This window comes from Anabrus simplex, chromosome 1 (genome assembly GCF_040414725.1).
Source record: "Anabrus simplex isolate iqAnaSimp1 chromosome 1, ASM4041472v1, whole genome shotgun sequence".
Lineage (NCBI taxonomy): Eukaryota > Metazoa > Arthropoda > Insecta > Orthoptera > Tettigoniidae > Anabrus > Anabrus simplex.
In genome coordinates this window covers 1,698,491,252-1,698,512,143 of record NC_090265.1, presented here as the reverse complement: position 1 = coordinate 1,698,512,143, position 20,892 = coordinate 1,698,491,252, and the positions used below count along the sequence as shown (strand labels likewise).

The 20,892-nt window shown below is 38.9% G+C and overlaps 1 protein-coding gene across 1 annotated transcript in view; it reads right to left on the bottom strand.

The window, feature by feature from the left end:
- LOC136863856 (serine-protein kinase ATM) overlaps positions 1-20,892 on the bottom strand; it is a 570,640-nt gene that overhangs the window by 456,832 nt on the left and 92,916 nt on the right. The window contains exons 6-11 of the mRNA XM_068226546.1: positions 20,183-20,282; positions 20,001-20,096; positions 18,588-18,824; positions 10,053-10,184; positions 8,354-8,611; positions 2,482-2,680 (exon numbers count right to left, since the gene is read on the bottom strand). Of these exons, the coding sequence (XP_068082647.1) occupies positions 2,482-2,680; positions 8,354-8,611; positions 10,053-10,184; positions 18,588-18,824; positions 20,001-20,096; positions 20,183-20,282 (1,022 nt within the window). The remainder of the gene's footprint in view (positions 1-2,481; positions 2,681-8,353; positions 8,612-10,052; positions 10,185-18,587; positions 18,825-20,000; positions 20,097-20,182; positions 20,283-20,892) is intronic.

Here is a 20,892-nt window from a genome sequence, read left to right as displayed (position 1 = left end):
GCCAAGCCAAACGACAATCGACCACAAGTAGTTTTTAATTCTCTCATCTAATAAAATAAAGCACATTAGATACGAAAGCACCCAAAATGAATGCGAAATCCGTTCATTTCTTAATCTTTCATTGTAATTTGGTCTCCGGTATACTGTTCGTAGTCAGTTTCTGGAAATCTCGTACCGCGCAAATTAGGCCTACGTCGACTTTTAAAGGTTATGTTGAACTCGAAAACATGGTTTCGAATGTAAGTATCAATTCTTAAAAGTTCTCGAATGCATTATATTCAATTCTGCGCGTCACAAATCCAATCAAATTGGAAAGATAAAAGAAATATCAAAACTTCAGAAACTACGGTTATTCGTGACCTTGAGGTCATCTGGAAAGCACGCTCGCTGCACATGTCAGTACGAGTTTGAAATTATACCAACCATTTAAAATGTAACGTGCGCAAATAAAACGACTGCGGTTTTTTGGTATTTTAACACGAAAACGTAAAATTCCCAGTCTTACATTAGGACCTAAACAGTAATAGGCAATTCCAAGACCTCCCATGGCTTTCTTTTTTTTAAATGTAAGGTGCAACATCTGTTTTGGTCTCGCTAATATAATCATGTACGATAATATCAAAAATACTGAATTTGTGTTAAGAAGCAGTTTCGATTCCTGCCTGAAAGCCCAGTTACTCTGCAGTGCCCTGAGCAAAGTGCCAAAAACCTCTTCGGCAGTACGATCGAAAAAAGTAAAAATATAAACATCTAACCCTGGACGTTTTATAAGTGCGAACATTTGACGAAACTCGTTCCGTCTTCAAACAGAGCTGTCGAAATGCGCCGTGTCTCCTTGCAATTGTTGTCGCCACGCTCTGCTTTATGATTTTCCGAGATTCTCTAAACAATACCACCCGAATGCGATGCTAAGATGGTCCCTTATGCAAGGTAAGTGCCGATCGCTTTTCCAGTACCGGTACAGTACTTGCTTTAATTATCGCAGTGACGGGGTGTTAACGCCAAGATCCATAAATATGCCATAGCCGTCCTTTTGTAAGATACAGTGTATTAAAAAACGATTGATCGAGGATTTAGCGTTGATGGGACTGGAATTTCTGGACGGTTGATCCGGGAAATCGTTTCTTCGAGGAACGGATAATGCGGGACTTTTACAACGTGATTTAATTACGATGCTCGCGGGACCACGTAATTTGAACGCATATTCCGGGAAAACGTATTTTCCGGGAACGGATAATCGAGGTTCCACTGTACAATAGTTTCTGATTTCCTCGACTATCTTGCTCAATTTTGTTGGTAAACTCTCCTCAACATTTCTTCTTTTCTTCCTTGAAACTCCTCTTTACTTGTAGTTACAATCTTTTGTATTCCACATGTAACCTTTCTATCTTATTCTCATCCTTCTGATACATTTTTTTGCTTTTCCTTATTCATTTCCTTCTTCATTTTGTTCCTTTCTTTTATTTCTTTTTTTATTTTCTATGTCCACCACCATGTCTCCTTTCCCTTGTAACAATTTGACGACTACCAATAAATAATAAAAAAATATATAATAAATACCATGTAACCATTTGCAATCTATAGAAAATATGAAATGAATTAACGGTGAGTGAAATGAGTATAAATACCAAGACAATGGGCGCCACCTGTAAAACAATTACAGGAATATATAACTATGTAGAGCAATGAGTAACTCCCTCTCCCAAGGCGACGGTCATCAGGCTGACGAAGCTCCAGACTTACTTTATAACCTTACCTGTTTACCCCTGAAATTAGATTTGGGTAGCAAGCCAGGTTCATCCATACTCTACTGATAAAAGATTCACTGCAAGTTTCCTTCCATGACTTTACTCCCAAAATAAATAAAAATATATGAATTACCTCAATAATCATCACTTGATGAGACCAACACCTGTTCGCCGTTAACAAAGGGCAACTTTACAGACCACTAAAAACCACATACAAAAATAAATCATTTGACGAGACCAACTCGTGTTTGCCGCTTACAAGGTCTAATTACAAACATCTACAAACCACCAACATGAAGAAAGAAACATCACTTTACGAGACCAACTCGTGTTTGCCGTTTACAAGGCAAATTACAAACCACTAAAAAACACCAATTTAAAAAATCACTTAACGAGACCAACTCATGTTTGCCGCTTATGAAGGCAAATTACAAACGTCTACAAACCACCAACATGAAGAAAGAAACATCACTTTACGAGACCAACTCGTGTTTGCCGTTTACAAGGCAAATTACAAAACCACTAAAAAACACCAATTTAAAAAAATCACTTAACGAGACCAACTCGTGTTTGCCGCTTATAAAGGCAAATTACAAACATCTTCAAACCACCATAAAATTATTTTCACTATTTACATTTATCATACCTTCAGGTAAGAGTCGCACTGCACTCTACTGTTGCAGATCAAAATCGTATTCTGGTAAAGAAAAGTACGAGAACTTTCTCTACGTACGGATGCGATCTTCTTTGCGAAGAGCATCCCTAACCTTATTTACACACTTCATCGACGTCTTGAGTCCTTCCGGACTGCCGCACAGGTTGGTGTAACGCCTCAGGTTTCTCTGCAACTGAAACTGGATACTTGGCCGACGATTTCCTCGACCAAGAATCAGCTCTGTGCACAACCACACATCCACTACCGAATCTCGATTCTGTACGCATCACCACATCCACTGTACATAATCTCGTAGAAGAATTGTAGTCCAACTATTATACAGAGTTGGAGTTACAAATAAACACTTAAGTAGCGTCTTTGACCTAACAGCCACCAGAAACTCATTAGCAACAGCAACATATAGCGTGCTCACTCCGAAAACGATACTCAAGAACAATACAGCATTGCCTAGGACTATGCGCAAAGTAGCTCCTGCGCGCCGGTCTGAGTGAGAAACACACAGAATCAGAGACAGAAACACAATCAGAATCAGAGTCAGAATCCGAATCAGTATTAGAATGACTTGCCGCACACGCGTACCTGCATATATAGGCTTGCTACACGTGGTTATAGCGTCCAGAAAGGTTTACTGATAGCAACGCTCTCACAGGCACATCTTCACGCGTCACTTAGTCAACCCAACCTCGTTTAAAACAAAGCCCTCGTATTGGCTATCGTGCGTCTGATGTGACATCGAACATCCACTCACGTACATCCACATTGATCCACTCCAATTCTTCAGCCTATACCACCTGCCGTACCCCGTGTTTTCAAGCCACTTTGTTGCAACACATTCAACAGACTTCAACCGTCCTTCCCGATATAGTCGCAGTTTTCCCGGTTGCACAATCCTACGGCTAGGCCATATTTACAGACTCTGACCCAAACAGAAATTTATACAAAATATAATGAAGCACATATGCACTATTCCCTAACTACACATTCTTCTTATAATATTATGTTTTTACATTCTAAATAAACAAAATTACATGATTTTAACATTACAAACTATATACGAAAATTTCCTAACCTAAAAATTCGGGGATCGTACATACGTACGGTTACACCCTTAACCTTTGCTTGTGTTTTCCCGCATACCTCAATTGCTGCTTCCACAAATGTCTGCCTTAAATTGTCCCAGTCTTCTTCTCCACTTCATATTTTTGTGTTAGGCAAGATTTTAGGGATTTTTACTTGTTTAAATTCCACAATTAATAATCTATGATCACTTTCTATACTTTCACTGGGGATTATCTTTGTATTCATGACATATCTTCCCCATTCTCAGACTGTTATTATAAAATCGATGAGTGTTCCATACATACTGTCCATCCCAACTATATCGGCTGATCTTATGGCTATTCCTCTTCATAAACCACGTGTTCTTTATTATCAGGTTATTTCTACAAAAGTCCAACAGTTCCTCTCCATCTTCATTTCTATCGCTATACTCATGTGGGCCCAGAACATTCTCATACCCCATTCTATCAGTTCCCACATGAGCATTCAGGTCTCCCATTATCATGATCCCATCTCCAACAATGTGTTTTTTTCCAAATCATTAAAGAACTCTTCTCTTTCTTCCACACTATGTCCTGTCTGTGTAGCATACACCTGTACTATCTTCAGTAATTCCTTACGTGTATGTGCATTATTATAATTCTTTCATTTACATACTCAACTTCAGCTATTGGTTCAACATTCTAATTCACTACAAATCCCACTCCATTTCTTTTCTCTTTACTGTTACCCATCCAGTACAAGGTGTACCCCTTTCTTAGTTTCTTCATTCCTTTCCCTTTCCATTTTACTTCACTTAATTCCAGGATATCGAGTTTTTGTCTCTCCATTACGTCAATCAATTCATTTTTCCTTCCCACTCAATGTTAAAATATTTATTGTTAAAAACCAGGTTTTGTTCTCTGATCTAACACTTGTACGAACATGAGCATTACCATCATACTGTGCAACTGTAGTCAGAAACTTGTCAATTCAATTTTTTTTTTTTTTTTTTTTTTTTTTTTTTTTTTTTTTTTTTTAACTTCCGTCCAAGACTTGTATTATAGTTGAAAGCAAGTACAAAACTTTACTAATCTGCTGACCTGCTAAGCCTAATGCATCTGAGGATTTTCTTTTGGGGTTTACTCCCTTAGCCTTTGAGGATCCCTCTTCTCCATGAGGCAGTAGTTTCCTCTTCTAATTTTCCTCAGAGAGGATGGTTGCCTCATCCACCATCTTCGCAATTCCGAAGGTCTCCTTCTCTGCCTAGGATGTTGTTAAGTTCTTCACCCACAACCCTGGGCATAAGTTCCACGTTGTACCTCATGAGACTTGGTCCCTACCTGAACTTAGCTCTCCTTCACACCGCCCTACTGATGTGCAGGATACCCACCCCCGCAACGTGGATGCGCCAGACAAGAATTACTCGAGTGAAGGATAGGGAAGATGACCCTATCTCCCTTGAGCCGGGTTAATGGTTGTGTATGATGTCACAACCACAAGACAAATACGAATACAGGACGACCCTTGATTTTTAACATGAAATTCTAAGAAAAAATGTTGTCTTGGATTCGGAGAAATACGGTACTTCTTTCCTTCCTTGGTTTTTTGTCACATTCCTGCCAATTCATTTTCATATATTACACCTATACTTACCCCTCTCCTATTTGTGGTGTTACCTCTACTGCAGTGGTGGGGCCGATGACCTTCGATGTTAGACCCCTTTAAACAACAAGCATCATCATCACTACAGTGGTAACACCAAAACAAGGCACAAACACAGTTAAAAGGGGAAGGTAAGAGTAAACTACACAATGTAAGAAATCACTACACACTCGAAAAAACAGTAGCTGGCCTTACGCGGATCTCCAACAAGTACGTAAATATCAGTAGGGCCAACTAGTGAACAACAAACCGGGAAGATGAAAAAGACTGGGAATCTACCAAAGGCATGGACATGGCTTAGATAGCGGATTCCAAAATAAATCGCCGTGATCCTTGGATTTGAAAAATATTATTTACAAAATAATTTTACAAATACATTACAAATACAATTCCAAGTTACGAGCTATAAGTTCAGTGATATACATAGCTTATTTCGTAGCAGTGTAAATTCAAATTTCAAATCAACTATACATCTGGTTACCAATGCAGTTGTACAATGAAAATTTACAGTGATGTGAAACAGGTTATCCAAAAACTAGCGTACCTCAAGTGATACAGAACTACAATCTACATATTTTAGTGAAACAAGAAATAGGAATGCCTCGGAAATGAACAGGTAAGCCCAGCTGAAAAACTAAGGCGTCATAAGTAACTAATTTGGTCAATCTAGGCGAGGTTAGGGCAGACTCCAGTATGAAAAGCAAATCGGAACATTACGGAAATTTTAGCAGGAACGGAATTCAAGAGTGCTTACCCGAGGAGAGTGCCATCCCGGAAACCGGAGGACGTCAACCAGATAGGCTGCTCGCAGACAGATAGACCAAGACCGACAGAATTCAGGATACAGAATTTTTACAAACACTGCCTCGCTCTCTATATTTAGAAATTTCCGGCCTTTGATCAGCCAATCAGCGTACACGAGTTCCCTATCGCCACCTAGACTCACCAATCACAACCTTTCTTTCGATCGCGAACTTTGACTAACATTCTAGAATACGCCTGATCGCGAATGTCGTATTTCCAGAACAGTCAGAAATATTTTCTAGAATACATTACCCACAAAACAACACACCCTGTTCCATAATTCATGTGACTTTCTAGATTCTTCCAGGAAATATAGAACAGAATTCTACTATTTACAAATGCACGTCACCAACTTACACAGTACAGGTTAGGTAATTACGTTATATTATGGTCTACAAATAACAGTACAGGTTAGGTCATAATAAATAAAACATTATATAGTACTTCACCAATAAAGTCTTTAAAAAAAACACTTTCCACTTGCACTACATAGTTCACTTGTCACAGTGGCACAGTAAAGCATCTCACGGAAGTAGCGCACTTCCCTTCCATAGAGTACTTATGCGTAGTAGATCTATAAAACTCATTTACGTAAGATCTACACACAGACAAACAAGGTTAATTTTTCCTTTTATGTGTACTTGTTAGAGGCCAGTGCAGCTAGTTTCCTCCTTATAACTGTTATGCAGGCACCATGAAATACAAAATATCGAAGATAACTCGCATGGAAATGTTTTGTGTGTTAGTGAGATTGAACAAATCATGATTTTTTTTTTTTTCATGCAGCTATTTCTAGCCAGGTGCAGACCCAGGTGTAAGGCAGACCCTCCAATGAGGGTGGGCAGCATCTGCCATGTGTAGGAAACTGCATGTTATTGTAGTGGAGGACTGAGTTATGTGTGGTGTGTGAGTTGCAGGGATGTTGGGGACAGCACAAACAACCAGCTCCCCGAGCTATTGAAATTAATCAATGAAGGTTAAAATCCCCGACCCGGCCGGGAATCAAATCCGGGAGCCTCTGAACCAAAGGCCAGTATGCTCACCGTTCAACCTATGAGTTGGACAAATGGTGAATGAAAATCAGGTTGTAAAAATGTAAGCAGTGCGTAAAGAGCACTCAGTGAAATGGAAAGTGAAAATGACAGTGATGACAGCACAGTACACAGGGTAAACAAAAAATGCCGCAAGTGGAGGTCGGCATGCGGTTCCTCATCGAAATTCACGACAAAAGTTTATCTTGCAGAACTTAGTCCCACCAATAGGTTTAATAGAAATGCGAGTTAAGAAATAAGGCTCTGGCAACACTGTAACGGCATGCAGCATGGCCGAGCACAGGTCACATGAACTCGGCGCTCTGCCGAAGCTGTCTCATTAGCTCAGTGAGACGAGGTAATGCCATAAATGCCAGTTGTGCAGACGCGCCGATGTTCGAGTCACATTCGTGCCAATTTTTTTCAGTTAAAATATCAAATTGTATCCAATGTACACCTCCACTATGTAATACACTATGTTCTGTTTTACCGTTACAGTTACCTTTATTTAAACAATCAAACATAACATAAACTTCTTACAGACGTAAACGACCACTTTGTTTCGTCCATGGCACAAATAAAGCCAATATGTCCAGTCTTATCTTCACAGAGCCGGTACATACACTTATGAGCAATATTCACTTCACTGCAGACGTTCAAAGTGACCATCTTGCATTTGCAAATACTTCGCCACTCGCTGGAGCATACTTTGCCGGAGCCTACGCAACACACCTGCATCCACCATTGCTGATGGAGCATGCACGCGAGCTATTTGGTCTTGTACATCCATGGGTGGAGTACTATAAACATGTTCCTTTAAGTGTCCCCACAAAAAAAACTCTAGTGGATTAAGGTCCGGGGAACGTGGAGACCAGAACATTAGACCTCCATGACCAATCCATTTCCCTGGAAACGCTTCATTTAACCAGTTACGCACAGTCATTCCAAAGTGTGGCGGTGCACCATCATGCTGAAACCACAGCTGTCGCCGAACACCAAGGGGAAGGTTTTTTAAAACGTCCGACAATGTATTGCCCAGAAACATACAATAGTGGGGCGCATTCAACTTCTGTGGCAATAGGTAAGGGCCTAAAAGCACTCCTCCCACGATTCCAGGCCAGGAGTTTATGCCAAAGCGTGCCTGAAAGCCACGTTCATGGGTGACATGTGGGCTGTGGCCAGACCAATAACGGCTGTTCAAAGTGAAGCTACATTCGTCACTCCATATCATATTCTTTATAAAATCTTCGTTATCTTCAACTTGTTCCAAATCCATTCACAGAACTGTACTCGTGGAATGTGGTTTTCTGGCCGCTGGTGTTGAGTTAATGTGTAATGATATGGATGCATTTTTCGTCATGCAACACGTCAACAACCAGTGCCTGAGATACCTGGAACTGCCTTGCAATATCACGGGTACTTCGCTGAGGTGATTGGAGAATGGCTTCAAGAATGTCGTCCTCTGTTTGTGGAGTACGTCTAGTCCTTGGATGACCTCTGTCCACTACTTGTGGATGAAGTATACCGGTTTCCCACAGGCGTTGCTCAAGGCAATGAAAAACATTCTTATCAGGATGGCACCTTTGAGGGTACTGTGCTGCATACTCATGAGCAGCAGCAGAAGCTTGAGTTATCAGATGCACCCAACACTAAAAGCATATCGACGTATTTGCCATTTGTATAATCCAACAGGAAGCCGTCCTACATGCACTTGACAAGACCAGATACGGTTGTGCACTGCGTGGTTGGTCGACTCATGCATTCAGTCGAATGGATCACACTGTCATGTGTTCGACTATTGTCATGTGACAACAGGATGTCATGTTTACAAGTGCAGTTACACGACGGGAACTAGGGACCTGACGTCACAAAACACAAAAGAAAAAAAAAACCTGACGTAGATTCGAGCCGTAGCTCCATGGTGCATGTGGGTTTTATAACCCAGCCGTCTACACAGTGAGCTGCGACGGTAGGTACGTTAGAGCGGGATGATGCACGTTTCTCTATTACACTACGATACGCTGCAGGATGTGACAGTGTTGTCAGCTTCTCGTTTTCGACTTGTTTTCCAACAGCACCAGATCCGATTTGGCTACAGAAACTTTTGTCTTGCAATGGGATGAGGAATCGCATGCCGACCTCCAAGTGCGGCATTTTGTGTTCACCCTGTATATCACTATTCCTAACCTTCACACACGACTACACTAGTTCTAAACCTAATTTACAATGGACGGGAGAAACCCTCTTACATCGAGCCTGCGAACTTCTGTGCTGATGTAGGATCTCATCATTCTCTTCTTGTGGGTAGTATGAAATTAGAAAATTTCTTCCTTATATATGAACACAATATTTTCAGATTAATTGCCGCTCAAACCAAATATCAGCCCACAGAAATAATTACACCGAGTTCTGGAGAAAGGATCCTTTCAATTACAGAATTAGCTAATGCTAACAGTATAAACCATAGATAGAGCCCTGTGCGCATATACAAAATAATATCTGCATCTGCTCCGCATCCACACTTCCTTCATCCATACCCGCAAATGGTTATCCGCATCCGCACAATGGTTATCCGCGGATAATTTAAATATTTAACTACAGTACATTACACCCAAGGTATTGAAATGGATAGATCTGTTAACATAATACAATTGGCCTGACAACTGCCACCAAAACCCCTAAAGTCACAGGTTTGAGGGATTTTGTCTTGCGACAATTACCGACGTATTAACCTTTGTTCCTTCCTTCCATTAATTGTGGGCAGGAGCCAGTTAGGCTTAGGTCAGATTTATGGCTTCATGGTCTCAAGGCTCTTTATATATCACGATTCTCCCCTGCCAATGTGAAGGGTCGCCTAACCACAAGCAAAAACAAGAGTATACCTGAGTGAAAATCAATAAACGTCATTATTTAGAAATTATCAGCAAAATTATCCGCACTGCCATACAGTTTGCATCCGCCATTACACTAACTTTGCGGTTATCCGCGGATATCCGCAACCGTGCAGGGCTCTAACCATAGACGTATTTGGTTTTGGACATATAAGAAAGTGAATACGCACCAAGGCCACATGTAATGAGGATCACTGACTGTCCGTATAGTATCCATGACAGCCTGTATACCAACAAGAACTCGTCTCCTTTTAGGAGAGGGGGTAGCAGACGCCTCTTCATTTGTTACCATCACTGTGACATCCAGTGCAGAACAATTATTGAAGAAAACCTGAAATAAGAAATAAGTAACACACAAAAAGTAAACAATTAAAAAATACGAACTTAATAAGTGAGAATGTAATAAAAACAATAAGCATGAGGTTCAAAGATAGAGCAAAGTTAATGACTATATTATCAATCAATATTCTAAAGGCTAATGTCTTGTCGATGCAAACACTCGTTTCTTTCACTGGCTGTTCGTTTCAGTTCCATGTAATTGACACAACCTAACCTCTTCTTGATGTCGTCCAAATACTTCATCCTAGGTCTTCCTCTGCCTTTCTTTCCCAGCACATTCCCTTCAAGTATGTTAGTGATGAACGTATTGTGTCTGATGACATGTCCAATAAATTTTAATTTCCTGTTTTCCATTATGTTTAAAAATCGTCTCTCTTCTTTAACTTCCCTTAAGACTTCCAGGTTGGTTTTTCTTTCTGTCGACTATACAATGAATATACTAAGCTGAATTTGAAAGTAAAGAATGTTTTGCCATAAAAAAATTGTAGTTATAATGTCAAAATCAAATCAAATCAAATCAAAATCTCTTTATTTGCAAATGAGGTGTCTACCTCGGTGGCAAATGGTACACTAAAATACATTATTGTCAAGCACTAAATATTAAATTAACAAGAGAAGAAAATTTTTCCTATAATACAATATTATACAATTTACGCTAACAATGTTTTCTATTAAACACACAGCTCATACTTAATAAATTTATATTGTTTACAAAATTCTAATTATAATATCTCCTGTACTACTTACAAATATAGTCAACTGATATACAGTATGGGGAATTGCTTCAAATGATACTATAAAACTAGTATAACATTAATATTTACATTGCATTTATTTATTTACTTTTTTATTTACCCGTTCTGGATCCTAAATAGCATAACGACCTGCTGCGTCTTAACCAGAGCCCCTTTTGCCACCACTTTTCAGAGTTCCTGAAGGGCCTTCACAGCTACCGTAGCGGTCCCAGGGCCCTCGAAGTCCCCACTGTACTTCACCCCTACAGGCAGTCCCCTACTTTGGCTGTCCAAACTCCTTAGACCAGGGGATGGAATTAATTTATTCACACACATTTTTTTATTTACAATAACCTGCACCGGTCGAATGCCCTCTAACACTTCATTTATTTTCTCTGTTGCTGTTTATTCTCTTCTTGAATATCTGTACAGATTTTGGAAAAGGATCAAACACTACCCCTGGTAAACTGTTCCACTCCTTCACACCCTTCCCAATGAATGAAAATTTACCCCAATCGCTTCTGCTAAAATTCCTTCTAATTTTATATTTGTGGTCAGTCCTGCCGATATAATTATTTTCCAACTGAAGCCTCTCACGGATATCTCCCCATGCTTCTTCTCCTGTATAGGCTTTATATAATCCTGTAAGTCTAGTTTTCTCCCTTCTCTTACTTAAAGTTTCCCACCCAAGTTCCTTTAACATTTCTGATACACTACTCTTTCTCCTGAAATCCCCTGTTACAAATCTTGCTGCTTTCCTCTGCACACTATCTATTTCTTTTATTAGGTATTCTTGGTGAGGATCCCAAACACTGTTTGCATATTCCAATAATGGACGAACCATACTCAAGTAACTTTTATTTTAATTCTTTGTTGCATCCTTTAAGTAGCCTCATTATGACATGTAATGATCTGTATGCTTTCCCAACAATGTCACCAATATGACCCTTCCAGTGCAAATTACTTTCAAATCTCACACCTAAGTATTTGCACTTGCTATCTTTTAGGATAACTACCTCATCCAAAGTATATTCAAATTCAGTTTTAAAGCTCCTGTTTGTAAAAGTTGTAACAGTTGATTTGCCTCCATTAACCTTCATATTATTTTCTTCAACCCATTATTGGATACTTTCAAGGTCCCTTTGTAATTCTGAACAATCCTCAATGTTGTTTATTTCTCTATAAACAATTATGTCATCTGCATACAATCTTATTTTTGATGTTATATTGTTCCCTAAATCATTTGCGTATATTAAGAAAAGTAACGGACCGATTATACTACCCTGTGCAATTCCCTTCCAAACTTTCTCTTCCTGAGATACATTATTTCCTACTTTGACTTTCTGAACCCTTGAATTTAGAAATGCTTTTATCCAACGTGTAACCCTTACGTCCAATCCTATTCCCTCCAATTTCTTTAATAATATTCCATGTTCCACTCTATCAAAGGCTTTGGAAAGATCTATGGCTATGCAATCTAACTGACCTCCTGAATCCAACTGATCTGATATGTCCTGCTGAAATCCCACCAGTTGTGCCTCACAAGAACATTTCTTTCTAAATCCATACTGGCTCCTCATGAACCAATTTTTATCATCATATATCCCTCTGATGTACTTCGATATTAAACTCTCCAGAATTTTACAAACTATACTGGTCAGGCTGATTGGTCTGTAGTTCTCTGGTTTCCTTTTATCACCCTTTCCTTTATAAATTGGTATTATTATAGATTCCTTCCATTCCTTTGGTATTACACTATTATTTATGACATAGTCAAAGAGAAATTTTAAATAAGGCACTATGTACCACCCCATTGTCTTTAATACCTCCCCAGTAATTTGATCACTTCCTGCTGCTTTTCCTTGTTGAAGCAGTTGGATTTCCCTGAAAATATCTTCATTTGTGAATGAGAAGCTTCTTGTTTCCCTCTGTGTCTCTTCCTCTCCATCTTCCGTTTGGGTTTCCAACTCCTGACAATCATCTACTGAATTCCTTACTAAATAGGTTTGCTTTCTCAGTATCTGTTAAACAGTGTTCACCCCCTTCTCCCACCATTGTAGGAATTTGGATTCCTTTTCCTTTTTGATTCCTGATATATGAATACAGCTTTTTTCCATTTCCCTTTGTGGTCATTACCCTCTTGAAGTATGCCATACATATAATTCTCTTTTGCTTCCTTTTTCACTCAATTCAGCTCCCTCATTAGCTGTTTTCTAGTTTCTCTACTCTCCCTACCCTCTTTGATTTTCCTGTTTACTATTCTACATTTTCTTTTTAATTTTCTTATTTCCCTTGTATAATAAACAGGGTCTGAGGTCATTTTACCCTTCTTAACAGGTACAAATCTCTTCTCTCCTTCCCAAATAATTCCTTTAAATTTAGCCCAAAGTGTATCCACGTTACTCCCTTCACTTATCCAACAACTGAATTGTGATTTAAGGTAAGTCCCAAATTCATCAACTTTAGTTTTTCTGTACAATTTCTTGTCTTGTGTAACCCTCTTATTAAGCCTTTTTGGTACGTGTCCCACATCCATTATTACAGCCTTATGGTCTCCTATTCCTTCAATTACCTCAGTTTTATCAACAATTTCCCATGGTTTAACCAAGAATACATCTAGTAAGTTATTGAGACGAGTCGGTTCTTGTACTACTTGTGTAAATCCACCCTCCCAAATTAACTTATTTGCCAGTTTCTGTTCATGGGCTTCACTTGCAGCTCCTTTCCATTCAACTTCAGGCAAATTTAGATCTCCCCCAATTATTACCATATCATTATTATTGTTTTTATGAGTATAATCTATTATTTTTTCAAAGATTTCCATGTCTCTTTCCTCTCTTCCAGGCCTGTATGTTCCTATAATTCCCACCTCCTTCATATTATCACAAACTAATTTTATCCCTAATATTTCATCCCTTTCATCGGTAAACCATTAATGTGAACAGTAAGTTTCCTTCACCAGAATAAACACCCCCCCCCCCTCCCTTTTTATCTCCTCGGTCTCTACGATAGACTGTGTACCCTTCTGGAAATACTTCTCTATTACCCACCCCTTCTTTCAACCACAATTCCACTCCTATCACCACATCAGTCTCATAAGATTCCATCAATGTACCGAATTTTAATTGTTTATTTACTACACTTTGACAGTTTACCAAGAGCAATCTCAGACCCCCTTCCTCCCTAAAACTTGACTGTTGCAATTGGGTAACTTGAAATTCCTTACTATCCTGAGTTTCTTTTTCTAGTTGACTGAGCCAGCTTGAAGTACAGCTGGCTCTTTCTACTAGTTTTCCTGGTGAGTATTATAACTCAAGGGAGTTGCCTGTTTTAAAGTACATATCTTAAGATTAATAAAATCTAGAACAATATTTGCTAACTTTCGTTTACCTGAATTGTTTAGATGGAGGCCATGTTTTGTATAACAGTATCTCTCAAAACTGCTGCATTCAATAACCTGAGTATTCCGAAAATGTTTACAAATTTTAACAATATCTGTATTGACCTTGTCCACTTCAATGTTCACACACGAGTCTCTACTCAAATCATGCCTGTGGGGCACGTTCACTACAAAAACGTTAGTGTGGGTCAGCTTTCCTAGTGTATGTTTAAGTTGTGATCTTACATTCTTGGCGTCGTCGCGAGCTACGTCGTTCGTCCCACCGATGATAAGCACTGCATCGCCTCTCCCGAAGTTCCTAGTTGCTGCTTCTACGTTTTCCACAACACTGCTGATAGAAGCTCCTGGATATATTTCTCCGGTTGCTGCTATATTCTCGTCGTTAATCACTCCCGCAATTCCCCTTCATTGGCTATCACCAAACACAGCTACCTTCGCTGATTTAGGCCTAACTGGGTCTTGAATCTGAATTCTTAGGCCTAAATTTTAAACTCGGCACGGCAACGGATCGCGATGATTTGGTTTCACGCGCGCGATCACTTTCTTCCAGGATTAAATTATTTAGGGCAGAAAACCTATTTCTAATGTTTATTTCCGGAAATTCAGTTGTAGATTTCTTCTTAGCCGACCATCCACGAACTACTTGACACCACGTGCTCGAGTTTGTTACTTGTACCGGTATATCACTCGAAGAATGGTCAGTCCCAAATTCTAGCGATCGCAGTCTTTCTTTTAAGTCTTGATTTTCAACTTTAAGAGTCTCATTGTCCTTTTTTAGAATGTTTATAATTTCTAATGCACTTTTATATTCCTCATCGACTGTTTTCGGTGCTTCGTCAACGCCGTCCCCAACAACAACATTCCGAACACACTGCTCACAAATCCAGTCAACATTTTCATTAGTTTTTACGTCTCTAGGGCAATTTCCGCACTTATAATGCCACCATCGATCACATGAATCACACAACATTCCATTTTTCACTAATTTTCGACATTTTCCGCACTTTTCGTCACATTTTACGGTTAATTTACTCGGAGAATATAACACTACGTCGTCATTACCGGGCGCCATTTTGAAAAAAAAAATTAATACACAGGTATTCACCTTAACCTACTCTTCCACATAGCTGTATCTAGATACCAATTTAAGTATTCCCTGATCACAGAAGGATACTGCCTGTTGCTTTAACCAGTCTGTGACAGCGTCCATTATGTCATCGTTATGAAATCATTCTTAAGCGAGATGCACCTTCATTACCAGAAAAAGGTTAAAATTTGTTGAAGTGCAGATTGTGGAAAAGTCTCCCACTGAAATTTCCACAGAAAGTTCCGCGTACTATATGGAGTTTAGCATTTTCACGGAGAAGAACAATTCCGTTATAGAATCGACTGGGTAGGTGTGTTGTTTCAGCCATGCAAATGTACGAGACACTTCTGGACATTGTGCATGTATCTCAGTAATCATACAACATAAATTATCTCAAATGATGTGATCAATCATGTTTCAGTTCATTTTGATGACATAGGGGCAACTTGATCTCTCCGCTCATGAAACTTTGCTCTCCCTGTTTGAGGAAGACTCATTCAAGGTCTCGGAAAATAAATGCCGTCAATTCTTTCAATGACGCAGTATGTATGACTTTGTGCGACTTTTCTGATGACTCTGGATGATTCCGCTCGTGACTGCCATTTCCTTTCCGGGATTTTGTGCAATTTAGATCACAAATGTACGAGGTACTTCTGGACATTGTGCATGTATCTTGCTCAACACAGCTCATGAGAGACCGGCTGCAACAACATTTTACAGTTTGTATTGAAAAGGTGGACCTTAATAATAAAATATTTAAATGCTATTGCAACAACCCAGATGCACAGTCAAATGTTGTGATCAATCTTTTGTTTCAGTCCATCAGTGATGACATATGGGCAGCTTAACTCTCTGCCCATGAAACTTCATTCTCTGTTTCTGAACTGTAAGCAGCATCTCCTAAAACTGGCCTTATTTGTAACACCTTCTTCACAGAATGCAACATGTTCCCTATGAATGTCAGTAAGTCTAATATTTTCAGCACATGAAAAACAAATTGTTGTTAACTTCACTGTCAGCAGAACTATCAATATGCATGTTCATTCTTAAATGATTATTATTAGCGCATGGCAAGGAAATTATATGCATAATATAAAATATATACACAATAACAAAAAACTTTTTTTTGGTCATTTTTAAAGATCACTACAATGAACAACCTGAATATGTTATGTGCCAATAAATGCATCGGGAATATGTCTACATCAAGCTCAACACAGCTCGTGAGAGACCGGCTGCAACAACCCAACTGCACAGTCAGTATCTGCAAATGTCCCTTGTTTTCCAAATCGCCGAAAAACAGACTAACATTATTTAAGTTTACAAGCACTAAGCACATTAATGCTACACTTTTTTTCAATAAATGCAGACAGATTATTTTCCAGAAGTCAAAAATTAGGGCATACCTTCAACATTAAATTTAAAACCTGGGAAGCCTTTCTATGAAATTTAATACTGGTTAACTGGCAAATTTACTACCCTTGAAAATAATCAACCTTTTCTGAACATATTCAACATTCCACTAGCTGTAAATAACAGAAACAAACAAGTGCCAAATCAAATCATAAATAGAAAAAGTAAGAACATGAAAAGGAGCACACAAAATGACAGATCAATAAGGGAATTTTTGTTTTTTGTTTTTGCTAGTGCCTTTATGTCGCACCAACAGAGATACGTCGTATGTCGACGATGGAATAGGAAAAGCCTAGGAGTTGGAAGGAAGCGGCCGTGGCCTTAATTGAGGTACAGCTCCAGCATTTACCTAGTGTCAAAATGGGAAATCATGGAAAACTACCTTCAAGGCTGCCGACCGTGAGATTCAAACCCACTATCTCCTGGATGCAAGCTCACAGCCACGCATTCCTAACTGCACGGCCAAATCGCCCGATAATGTGAGATTAGGGAGCAACAAAAAGAGAAGACAAGGACAAGTGGTCTTTTCATCATTCCCAGTTCTTCACAGCCCCCAGCAAGTCCATTTCTGTATGTTTTCCACCAGACTGTCTTTCTTTGCGCAACACAAGACCTAAACATTATCATATCAATTAGGATAAAACATTAGTCTTCCCAGACTTCTGAAACTACTCTGAACCAAGATTTCATTTGTTCATCATTTCATTTTTCTCATCTTGTTTCATTTGATACCAAGCCAGGTTTAACCCTCTGGAACCCAATAATATTTTCGCTTGCATATTCTGCAGGTCCAATTTAAAATCATGCCAACAAAAAAATTATTTTACAAAATTAACACCTTAGAAGTAAATCTGTACAAAATTGTATGCTGTTAATCAGTCCACAACACTCGCAGTGACATTTTCTTATCGTGTGGTACTTGGGATATTATCCTGGTTTCCTTGAACAGGATCACAGAAAATTTACGTCTAGCTTCTTCTACCCTTCACTTTCCTCTTTGACCCTATAACATAATCCTTTGTTTTCTAGTCTTTTTGGGCATCAATGATGTGCAGCTCCCCACTGAGACAAAAAGTGAACATCAGAATCACTAATATCACATAACTGCTCATAAAAATTATTGGTATGCATACCGCAGCTAGTAGACACCATGTTGCTGCAAAAGTAAACATTATTCCATAGATAATATATTTCCAGAGATAACACTTCTAAAACAAAATGAATTGTTGATTGTACAAAGCAACAGTTGTACTATATACAAGGTAACGCATGTCCACCATTTCTCCGCAAATTTAAGAGAAATCTAACCTAAAAGAGTTTTTTTTTTTTTTTTTTTTTTTTTTTTTGCTAGTTGCTTCACGTCGCACCGACACAGATAGGTCTTATGGCGACGATGGGACAGGGAAGGGCTTAGGAGTGGGAAGGAAGCGGCCGTGGCCTTAATTAAGGTACAGCCCCAGCATTTGCCTGGTGTGAAAATGGGAAACCATGGAAAACCATTTTCAGGGCTGCCGACAGTGGGGTTCGAACCTACTATCTCCCGAATACTGGATATTGGCCGCACTTAAGCGACTGCAGCTATCGAGCTCGGTCCTGAAAGATAGGTCGGACCAGGTGCGAGATACGACCTCAACTGCTTATTATAAACATACGGCTGAGTTCAAAAGAGGACCCCACAGGGTTAAAGGCTGCATCATTAATAAGTCTGGTAGAGTTACAAAGAAAGCATAGGTATAACAAACTGCATTTGAATTATAGTACCTGTTTGCAGACTTCTACAGCAAACTGTAAGAAGACGGGATGAAGAGATGTCTCCCTATAAAAATCAGACTTTATCTCGTGCATCTTGTTAATCTTGGATTCAATTAAAGCATATAGAGAATTGAGTTTATGCTGCCATTGGTCCCAATTGAAAGCATATGCTGCTCCTTCTGATGAAGTAGCACCTAGCGGATGGTGTAGATGCATTTGTAACAAGAGAAAGTTGAATACAATGTCCTGCAAATAAAAATGAAATTGTATCAAATTACATACAGAACACTTGGGGGGGGGGTGATGATGATGATGATGATGATAATAATAATAATAATAATAATAATAATAATAATAATAAAACAACAACAACAAAAGACCTAGGATGGACCCGTGATGGATATCTGAGGTCTTGTTTCACAAGCCTGAACTCACATTTCCCATATAACGCACTGCTAAGGATTTTCACGAGAATGGCTAAAATATTGAAGTGAAAATATAGTAAACTTTAGCTCTCAAAGTTCCTGCAATAGTAACTGAGAGCTGACAGTGTCGGAGGCATTACTGAGATCTAAAAGTGTCGACAAAGTTGTCTCGCTGGTCCATTGCATGTCTGGATCGTCTGTCACTCACAGCAAAAGTTGTCATACTGCTATACCCTTTCCTGTAGCCAGGTTGAAAAGGATTAAAAAGGGAATGCTTGATAAGGCATGTGGTAACTTGTGTGTATGTACTGGACATTTGAACACCTTCAAAAGGGGTGGTAGACTAGATACTGGTCAGTAATCTCATGGGATGGGTCTAATAAAATAACTGGAAACAATCTGTTTGTCAGGCAAGAGTTAAACATATGAGTTAGAACTGGAAGAACAGTTCCAAGATATCTTTGATCAGCAATATAGGTATGTCATTACTACAGAGCAGAAAATCTTGAAAATACATTTCTTATATAGTAAAAAAACTTTAAAAAGTGTTTTGATTCATTATTATTATCATTTTACAAGTTACTTTACATTGCACTTACACAGATATGTTTTATTGCAATATGATAGGAAAAGGCAAGGGGTGGGAAGGAAGCGGCCTTGGCCTTAATATAAGGTACAGGTGAAAATGGTGTGAAAATGGAAAACCATGGAAAACCATCTTCAGGCCTGCCAACAGTAGGGTTCAAACCCAATATCTCCCAAATGCAAGCTCACAGATGCGCGCCCCTAACCGCACAGTCAACTCTCTCGATGTTTAAATAGTACACAACTTTACAGTACGTATTATTTTTAAAAAACTACAGTTTTATGTGGAATTCAAACCACAGGGAAGTGACTTTTCATATGCATTGAGCAGGATTTTAATCATGGCTGCCTTGGTGAGAAGCCAATGACATTTTAACTTCTATTAGGAACAATATCAATAAAAATACAGTACCTTCTTTTCCTTCGACATTTTGTCATAAAGGTGTATCACAGGAACAAGCACATTCTCTCCAAAATGACAGCAAGCCATTCTGCTTTCTCTGGCCAGCTGTCAACAGGTAAACACACAACAGCAGAATGAGTATGTGATGAATAAATTCTGTCATTTGATGAATTTGTTAAAATATTCCTTACCTGAAGGCACATTGAAAACAGTAAATGAAGTAGCCACTCATGGCATGAAGTAGTATTATAAAATCGTGGGTCATTGAAAGCTTCCGCTATAACAGGAAACCTACAGAAAAATGTGTCTGAATTATTATCCATTAAAAGATGAAATTATCAGCAAGATGCATTTATAAAATGAAGCATTATGTTTACAGAACGTCAATCAATAGGCTATTAAGCCACAGCCATGTAGTTGAATCCTGTTAACAGTATAGTTTAATTCTTGAACCACAAGAATGTTATTTATTTAGCTTATGATAAATTATACACAAATTTAGGAAAGTAATTATACAGCATGCATACAAATGAATACCTCCGGCAAAAATGTGTAACCCAAACTTAGTCTCAAAGTCAAGTTTAAATGGGAAAAAGTTGTAATCAAGGCGAGAGTTGCCCCTGACAGGTTAATGTTGGCAAACCTGATATATTTCCGTTATAGTTTTAATGATACAGTGTAGGCCGGGAGCAAGAAGGCTGTAATAAAGGCAGACCAAGGAAGCATGACTATGAGTCCAAAGTTCTTAAATGATAGAAATAAAGGGGGAAAATGTAAAGTGAACTTAAGAGAGTGGACAAGAAACAAAAGAAAACATAGGAGGAATACAGGACAACCATATACACAGTGTCCTGGGAGGAAGGAGTTACACGTTAAGAGGTGAAAGTTTTGGTCATTCTAA